Source organism: Lynx rufus, unplaced genomic scaffold (genome assembly GCF_022079265.1).
Source record: "Lynx rufus isolate CCGP_SWC_20201006 ecotype Redwood Valley unplaced genomic scaffold, mLynRuf1.p SCAF_18, whole genome shotgun sequence".
Classification (NCBI taxonomy): domain Eukaryota; kingdom Metazoa; phylum Chordata; class Mammalia; order Carnivora; family Felidae; genus Lynx; species Lynx rufus.
Genome location: NW_025814832.1, coordinates 740,197 through 748,011, shown reverse-complemented (window position 1 = coordinate 748,011; position 7,815 = coordinate 740,197). Strand labels below are relative to the sequence as shown.

The following is a 7,815-nucleotide window of genomic DNA, read 5'->3' as shown; positions in this document are numbered from 1 at the left end:
TGATCCCACCTGGGAACTTAAGCTTGCCAATTCTCACCCTACTCAAAAACTTTTTTTACAGTTTTCTTAATCAACAAAAGGTCAGTACTCTGGAGCCCAAATTTCCCAAGTTCTATATGGAGAAATGCAATAGAATCTTGCTGTTTAGAAAATCTACAAGGCTTGTGTTCACCAGCAGTGGAGCGGGAGATGTCCTCAATGGTATCTTCTCATTTCATGTAGCTGTTTTCATTTCATTTCATTTCATTTCATTTCATTTCATTTCATTTCATCTCATCTCATCTCATCTCATCTCATCTCATCTCATCTCATTTCATTTCATTTCATTTCATTTCACTTTTTCTGAAAAGTCCAGACCAGCGCTCAGCTTCACAAGTTAATGTCTTAATAGTCTGGGCAACAGCAAGCATCTCACTACTGCCATCCCACGCGATGACATGTGTAGTGGAGATTGTGGACACAGGTTGCAGGAGCATGCCTTCCCATTCCCTTTCCCTGAAGCCTCCATTTCATCCCCTGGGATCTTGTGTACCTAAATTATGGCCATGCCACCATCTGCAGGCTTGGCGTTTTCTTCTTGGAACTTTGGTCTCAGGAAAAACATCTCTCCCTTTAACTTTCAAATATTACATTTGTTCCCCATTTTATGTCCATTCATTTAGTTCTGTTTGAGTCTCTCCAATGCTACTGTTCTTACCCACTAAGTGTCAGGTTTATCAAGTCTTTTCCTATTATGTCACAATCTTTAACTCTGTTAAATTTTATGTGTCCTTGCATCCTGGCCCTCTCTGGGACATTGCTACACTTGGTGGTTTCTATCAGGATCTCATTCTCCTTTCACCACCATTGGCACCTCCTAGTTTTTGCTCAGTTCTGCTGCTGGTGGAAGAAAGCCATGGATCTGGGAGCCTCAGGAAATGATTCTGTTGTCACTGAGTTTGTCCTGCTGGGTCTGTCAGAGACCCCAGCTCTGCAGCCCATCCTCTTCACCGTCTTCCTTCTCGCTTATGTAGCTACTCTTGGGGGCAACCTCAGCATCCTGGCTGCCATCCTCGCCGAACCCAAACTCCACACCCCCATGTACTTCTTCCTGGGGAACTTGTCCCTGCTGGATGTTGGGTGCATCAGTGTCACTGTCCCTGCCATGCTGAGACGCTTCATGTCCAATAACAGAAGCATTCCCTACGGGGCCTGCTTCTCACAGCTCTTCTGTTTCCACCTCCTGGCAGGGGCGGACTGCTTCCTGCTGACAGTCATGGCCTATGACCGCTACCTGGCCATCTGCCAGCCCCTCACCTACAGCACCCTCATGAGCTGGGGAATTCAGCAAGCGCTAGTGGGCATGTCGTGGGCCTTTTCCTTCACCAACGCACTGACCCAAACTGTTGCCTTATCTACTCTTGACTTCTGTGGCCCCCATGTGATCAATCACTTCTACTGTGACCTCCCACAGCTCTTCCAGCTCTCCTGCTCCAGCACCCAGCTCAATGAGCTGCTGCTCTTTGTAGCAGCAGCCTTCATGGGTGTGGCCCCACTGGTCCTCATCACTGTGTCCTATGCACACGTGGCAGCCGCAGTCCTGCGAATCCGCTCTGCTGAGGGCAGGAAGAAAGCCTTCTCCACGTGTGGCTCCCACCTCACGGTTGTCAGCGTATTCTACGGGACAGGCGTCTTCAGCTACATGAGGCTGGGCTCAGTGGAGGCTTCGGACAAAGACAAAGGGATTGGCATCCTCAACACTGTCATCAGCCCCATGCTGAACCCACTCATCTACAGTCTCCGGAACCCTGATGTGCAGGGCGCCCTGCAGCGGGTGTTCACAGGAAGACGGCCTCCAGAGTGAGATCCCTTCCTCTGGCCTTTATGAATGTCACGCTTACTGCTTCCAAAAGGTATTGTGATTAGTGCAGATGAGAAGTGAGTATGATGAAGTGGGGTTGGAGACTGGCTTAGGAAGGAAAATACAATAAAAATGATAATGGCTATCACTTATTTTATGGTACATGACAGGCCGTCTTCTCAGTGACTGACATCTACTAACTCATTTAATCCTCATAATAACCTTATGAGGTAGATGTAGATTTACAGTTGCCGATTAGGAAATTGAACCTTAGAGAGGTTGAGTAACTTGCCCAAAGTCACACAGCTAATCAACACCAGAGCTGGGATTTGAACCCAGGCAGGCTACATCTGTAAGTACTGCATCTCATTTCGACGAGGAAGGGTATCTATAAGGTGTGGGGAGGGGGACGGGAACTGGGCAACAAAAAGAATGAAAAAGAAAAGGAAAATCAATATTAGAGGGAAAACATTATTTAAACAAAACAGAAATACGAATTAAGAGATTTTTGTGCCTTTGACAAATTTACACTTTGTTCCAGAGCAGCTAGTAGAGGTTAAAGGGATTGCTGGAGGCCAATTGCAACAAATAAATCAACAAAAAGGAAACAAGTGTTAAAACCAAGCCTGAGGTGTCTTTAGGCCTAAAATGAGTCTTTTGCAGGCAACATACCGATGGGTCTTGTTTGTTTTTTATCCATTCTGAAGCCCTGTATCTTTCAACTGGAGCATTTAGTCCCTTTACATTCAAAGTAATTATTGATATGTACTCACTGCCATGTTATTACTTGTCTTGTGGTTGTTTCTGAAGATTTTCTCTGATCCTTTCTTGTCTTTATTGCATGTTTTGCCTATTTTCTTTAGCGGTATATTTGGTTTTCTTTCTCTTTATTATTTGTATGTTTGTTAGTGGTTTTTAATATGTGGTTAGCTTTGGGTTTGTATATAACCTCATCTGCATATAGCAGTCTATATTAAGGTGGTGGCCATTTAAGCTTGAACCCATTCTTTTCTCCTCTCCTCCCCATGTTTAAACATGTGTTACTACATTTTATATCCCTTTTTTATTACTTCCTTGACTGATTTTTTAACAGAAACGTTCATTTTCACTGCTTTTGTGTTTCCTACTTTTATACTTCCACTCAAAGAGTTCCCTTTGATATTTCTTTCAAGGCTGGTTTAGTCATCATAAGCTCCTTTAATTTTTGATTTTCTGGGAAACTCTATCTCTCCTTCCATTCTGAATGATAGTCTTATTGGATAGAATATTCTTGGCTTCAGATTTTTCCCATTAATCACTGTGGCGCGCGTCTGCATGTGTGTGTGTGTGTGTGTGTGTGTGTGTGTGCGCGCGCGCGCGCGCGCGCGCATGCGCGCACAGGCACATGTGTGTACACATTTAGTTTTATTGTAACAAAACAACTTGTACACTTTTAAAGTTTAAAACCAAGCATCATCTTTCCTTTCCGGTGAAACAAAAGGAAAATTTAAAAATAAACAGGAACAAAATTACAATGGACAATGGCAATTCCCAATAAGATCCCATAGGTTCTTCTGATTCTCCTATCGAGCGGCAGTGTTCAAGTCATCATTAGGAGGGTATTTTATTTTAAAGGTGTCATCTTGAACTGCTAGGATGTCCATTAAACATCCTGATTAAACATGCCAAAGCCATGTTGTCAAAATGCCCTCTTAACCCACCCAAACATTTCAATTTTTTTTTTCAACGTTTATTTATTTTTGGGACAGAGAGAGACAGAGCATGAACGGGGGAGGGGCAGAGAGAGAGGGAGACACAGAATCGGAAACAGGCTCCAGGCTCTGAGCCATCAGCCCAGAGCCTGACGCGGGGCTCGAACTCCCGGACCGCGAGATCGTGACCTGGCTGAAGTCGGTCGCTTAACCGACTGCGCCCCCCAGGCGCCCCCCACCCAAACATTTCAAACCCACTCCTTGCTGATCTTCGGTAGCCCCATTTTTTAAAAGTCCCCCCCCCTTTTTTAAACAAGAGAAAGTAGACAGATATATCTTGGTCAATGCTAATTGTCCATATTCACGTACAGACACAGTGTTATCTCTGAGCCCAATAGTGAGAGAAAGGAGGGAAAAAGCTAAATTCCATGCATTACTACACAGCAGGGTAACACCCTCCAGTTTCCGGCATAGCTAAGGGAGCAGCTTTTTCTTTTTTCCCACAGAACATGGTGGGGTTGATTCCATAAAGGTTTTGTTGAGACAGGAAGGGATAAAAATAATTTGGAACAGAAAGGGGTAGAGTTTCTTTCCCTACTCTATTCTGTTCATGGTATTTTCCCCGAAAGTAAGTTGAGAACCGTGGTATAAAGGCAGAGAATAGAGACTTTTAAAAACAGGGCGAATGAGCCACAAGGAAAGGGGAAAAAAAGATTACAACTTGCTCCAAGGGACCGGAGAAAATTAAAAATGGAAGTTTGGGATCCATCAGTTAGTCCTCTTTTCCTTCATCTTCCTCCTCCTCCTCCTCCTCCTCCTCTCCCTCCTCTATCATCCATATCAGGAACCAAGTAGTACTACAATGGATTTGGCCAAATATCATCTTCGATGACCTCTCCTAACTCATCTGAGTCAGAATGGTTAGCAAACAGGTGAAGAAACTTTCTGCTTCCTCATGCCGTCTCTTCCCGAAGGCTTTGTTCTGCATTTGACTTGCATGTTTCATCAAATCCTTTCCAGATTTCCATTTGATTTTAATGGACTTTGAAGATGGATCACAATTCTCACTCAGATGAAATTCTTTGGAGAGAACTTTATTTTCAAAGTAAGGGTTTTCATCAAAATAAAAATCTATTCTGTAACCTGATTTAATATCTTCAAATTTTGTCACTTCAACTCTTGTCAAATAATGCAGCACCTCTTCATCCTCCTCCTCAAGCTGTGCAGACACCTGTGGATGATTGACAAATGTTACCTCAAAATTTGGGCTTTATGGTGATCAATTCTGACCTCTTCTGAAAAAATGGTTGGTGGAGTTTGTTATATTTCTGTTCTACTTTCAAAATCTCCTCACTGACTTCTTCATTAAGTCTACGTCATTTTGTACTTCATCAATATGTTCAGTTGCTTCTTGCTACTCTTTATCTCCCATTGGAGAGGTCAATGTCTCCTTTGACTTGGGGGCAGGAGGCAGTTTCTTCATTTGAGGTGGGAGAGAAGCTGGCATTTAGGGCCATGCTGTGAGGAAAGTCCACAAAATAAGGGCAGACGTATGTCTGGAAGAAACTCCAACTACTCTCCCATTCAGCACTTTGAATATATTATGCCACTCCTTTCTGTCTTGCAGAGTTTCTCTTGAAAAATATCCCAGTAGACTTATGAATTTTCCCTTCTAAGTTAATGATTTCTTTTGTCTTGCTGCTTATACGATTTTTTTCTTTATGACTCTATTTTGCAAATTTGATTACAATATGTCTTGGTGGAGGTCTGCTTTTGCTGATTTTGATGGGAGTTCCCTGTGCCACCTAGATCTGGATATCTATTTCCTTCCACATATTAGGGAAGTTTTCAGCTATTTTTTCTTCAAATAAATTTTCTGTCCCCCTTTCTCTCTCTTCTTCTGGGACTCCTATAATATGAATATTATTATATGTTTGATGGGATCACTGAGTTCTCTACATCCATTCTAGTTTCATGTAATTCCTTTGTCTCTCTCTTTTTTAGCTTGGTTACTTTCCATTCCTCTTTTAGCTCATTAATTCACCCCTCTGTTTCATACTGCTGTTCATTCCATCAAGTGTGTTTCTCATTTCATTTATCGAGCCCTTTATCTCTGCTATGTTATTCCTTTTTCTGTGTTAAGGGCCTAACTCATTTTTACCATTCTTTTCGCAAGTCCAGAGAGTATCCTTATAATCATTGTTTTAAATTCTCTATCAAGCATATTACTTGTATCTGCTTCACTTAGATCTCTGGCCATGGCCTTGTCCTGTTCTTTCGTTTGGGATAAATTTCTCTGTATCCTCATTTTGTCTGCTTCTCTGTGTCTGTTTCTGTGTAAGAAAGTCAGATATATCTTCTGCTCTTGAAAGTTAGTGACTTTATGAAGAAGAGGTCCTGGAGTACCCTGCAGTGCAATGTCTTCTGTTCACCAGAACCTAACCTGACACTTGTCAACACAAAATGAACAAACCTTGTACAATTTCTAAAAAAAAAAAAAAAAAAAAAAAGGAATAGAGTTTTATTCAAGCCCAAGTGAAGACAGCTGCCTGGGATATACAATCTTCATGGAGAAGAAAGTGCTTTGGAAAAGGAATGTTTAATCCAGGGTTATATATGGTTTTGTTATAGCAAGAGTTACAGTAATTATTATGAAGGACATTTCAGAAAACTACTAACTTTATTTTATGCTTTTAGTATGTGCAAGGTTGCAGGCTTCAGCAATATGGGAATAGAATTTAGGGAGATTTTTACTCTTATCTTTAGTTTGTAATATTTATTTTAGGTTATTTGCTAATGAAGTAGATGGACAATGTGTGCTCAGGGCAGAAAGATTGCCATGCTTTGAAGTTTGGTGAAGGCATTGTGACCTTGGTAAAAGTATAGCTTCCCTGGGAGCCCAGGAGCAGCACCCAAAAACGTTAAAAGTTGAAAATGTCTTTTATCTTTCCCCCCTTTTAATCAATAATCTGTCCTCAGAAAGCAGTGATGATCGACCTTATGTTATGTCCCTTGATGCCAGGGTGACTGGCTTGTCTGCCGTTGGTCCATCAAGTCCCTCATTTGCTAGGCGTGAACACACACACACACACACACACACACACACACACAGAGTTCCTTGTTGGGGGGAATTTATTGTAACATAAATGGTGGGAAGCTTAAAAGTGGTATATGTTCTTTATTAAGTCCAACTGATGAGCAAAGTACATGTGCTTGGCTGAGACTGTCTGGTTTTACATTTGATATAACATTTATAACAATGATATATGGACAGTAAAATAATTCCAATAAGTACATTTTGAAGAAACCAATGTGATATTTGAACAGACTGAGACAGAAGAAAAAGTCCAAAGAATCCTTTACGTACATCTTGGCAAGTAAAAGGGTAGGGAAATTTATGATTATTTATGAGGAAAGATGGAGCATGCACATTGAACAAACCTAACATATATCCCCGTGTTTCCTTGGGGTGGAGACTTAACATTAGAAGGAGACAAAATTCAGTCCCTGGCATCAGGAAGTTTTCTTAGGATAAGGAGAAGGGGTCATGGGCATGCTCTAAGAACTGGCATAAGCTGGATGGGGTCTTAGGCTTGTTGTCTCGGGTAAGGCACGCACCTGTGCCAAGCCTTGCTTGTTCATAGGCTGTAATCACATCAATTGACCTTGAGTCCAGGCTTCTGCAGAGACAGCTCGTGAGTCTTTTCCTGAGATCTGAAAAACACAACAGTTGACTGGGGGAAATCGTTATCTGAAAAACAAGTTTTAAACTTTTTGTTAGTTTTAACATCCTTAACCCTATGGGGCACGGTTTCAATTCCCCTGAGTTGTGATCATCCCTTAATCTTGAAGAATTGGAATGATGACCAATTTGGCTACTTCTTTGTTTCTTCAGGTGAGGCAGGTTTTGCATAAAGAGCAGTTTCTGAAAATCTTTGCTGTACTATACCTATGTGCTGGGCTAAGCAGAAGTTTTAAAGGCCACAGCAGCAAGGGAAATAGAAGCAACATACAGTCAAATATGCTAAATTTTTTTCCTGTTATAATTTCCTGTAGTCAATCCTTCATTCCATTTCTTTGGAACATGGGTGGCAGTTCCCCTTCTGTAACTGCTTCAAGCTGAATTAAGGCATAGTAGGGGCCTTGGAATGGAAGGATTTGACGTGGTACTGGAGGGACCCAGTGGCCCCTTGTGCCAATGGAGGGGAACTATCAGAGAGAGTTCCTCATCTGAGAACTTGGATATTTTCCTACATAGTTTGGTACTACATGACATCGTTCATT

The 7,815-nt window shown here is 41.8% G+C and overlaps 1 protein-coding gene and 1 pseudogene across 1 annotated transcript; one reads left to right on the top strand and one right to left on the bottom strand.

The window, feature by feature from the left end:
- The first annotated feature begins 895 nt into the window (after positions 1 to 895).
- On the top strand, positions 896 to 1,843 carry LOC124512962 (putative olfactory receptor 3A4). The gene has a single exon (XM_047080625.1). The coding sequence runs from the start codon at positions 896 to 898 to the stop codon at positions 1,841 to 1,843; it is 948 nt and encodes a 315-aa protein (XP_046936581.1).
- A 2,460-nt stretch (positions 1,844 to 4,303) lies between these two features.
- On the bottom strand, positions 4,304 to 5,038 carry LOC124513099 (protein SET-like; annotated as a pseudogene).
- Between the last annotated feature and the right edge of the window lie 2,777 nt (positions 5,039 to 7,815).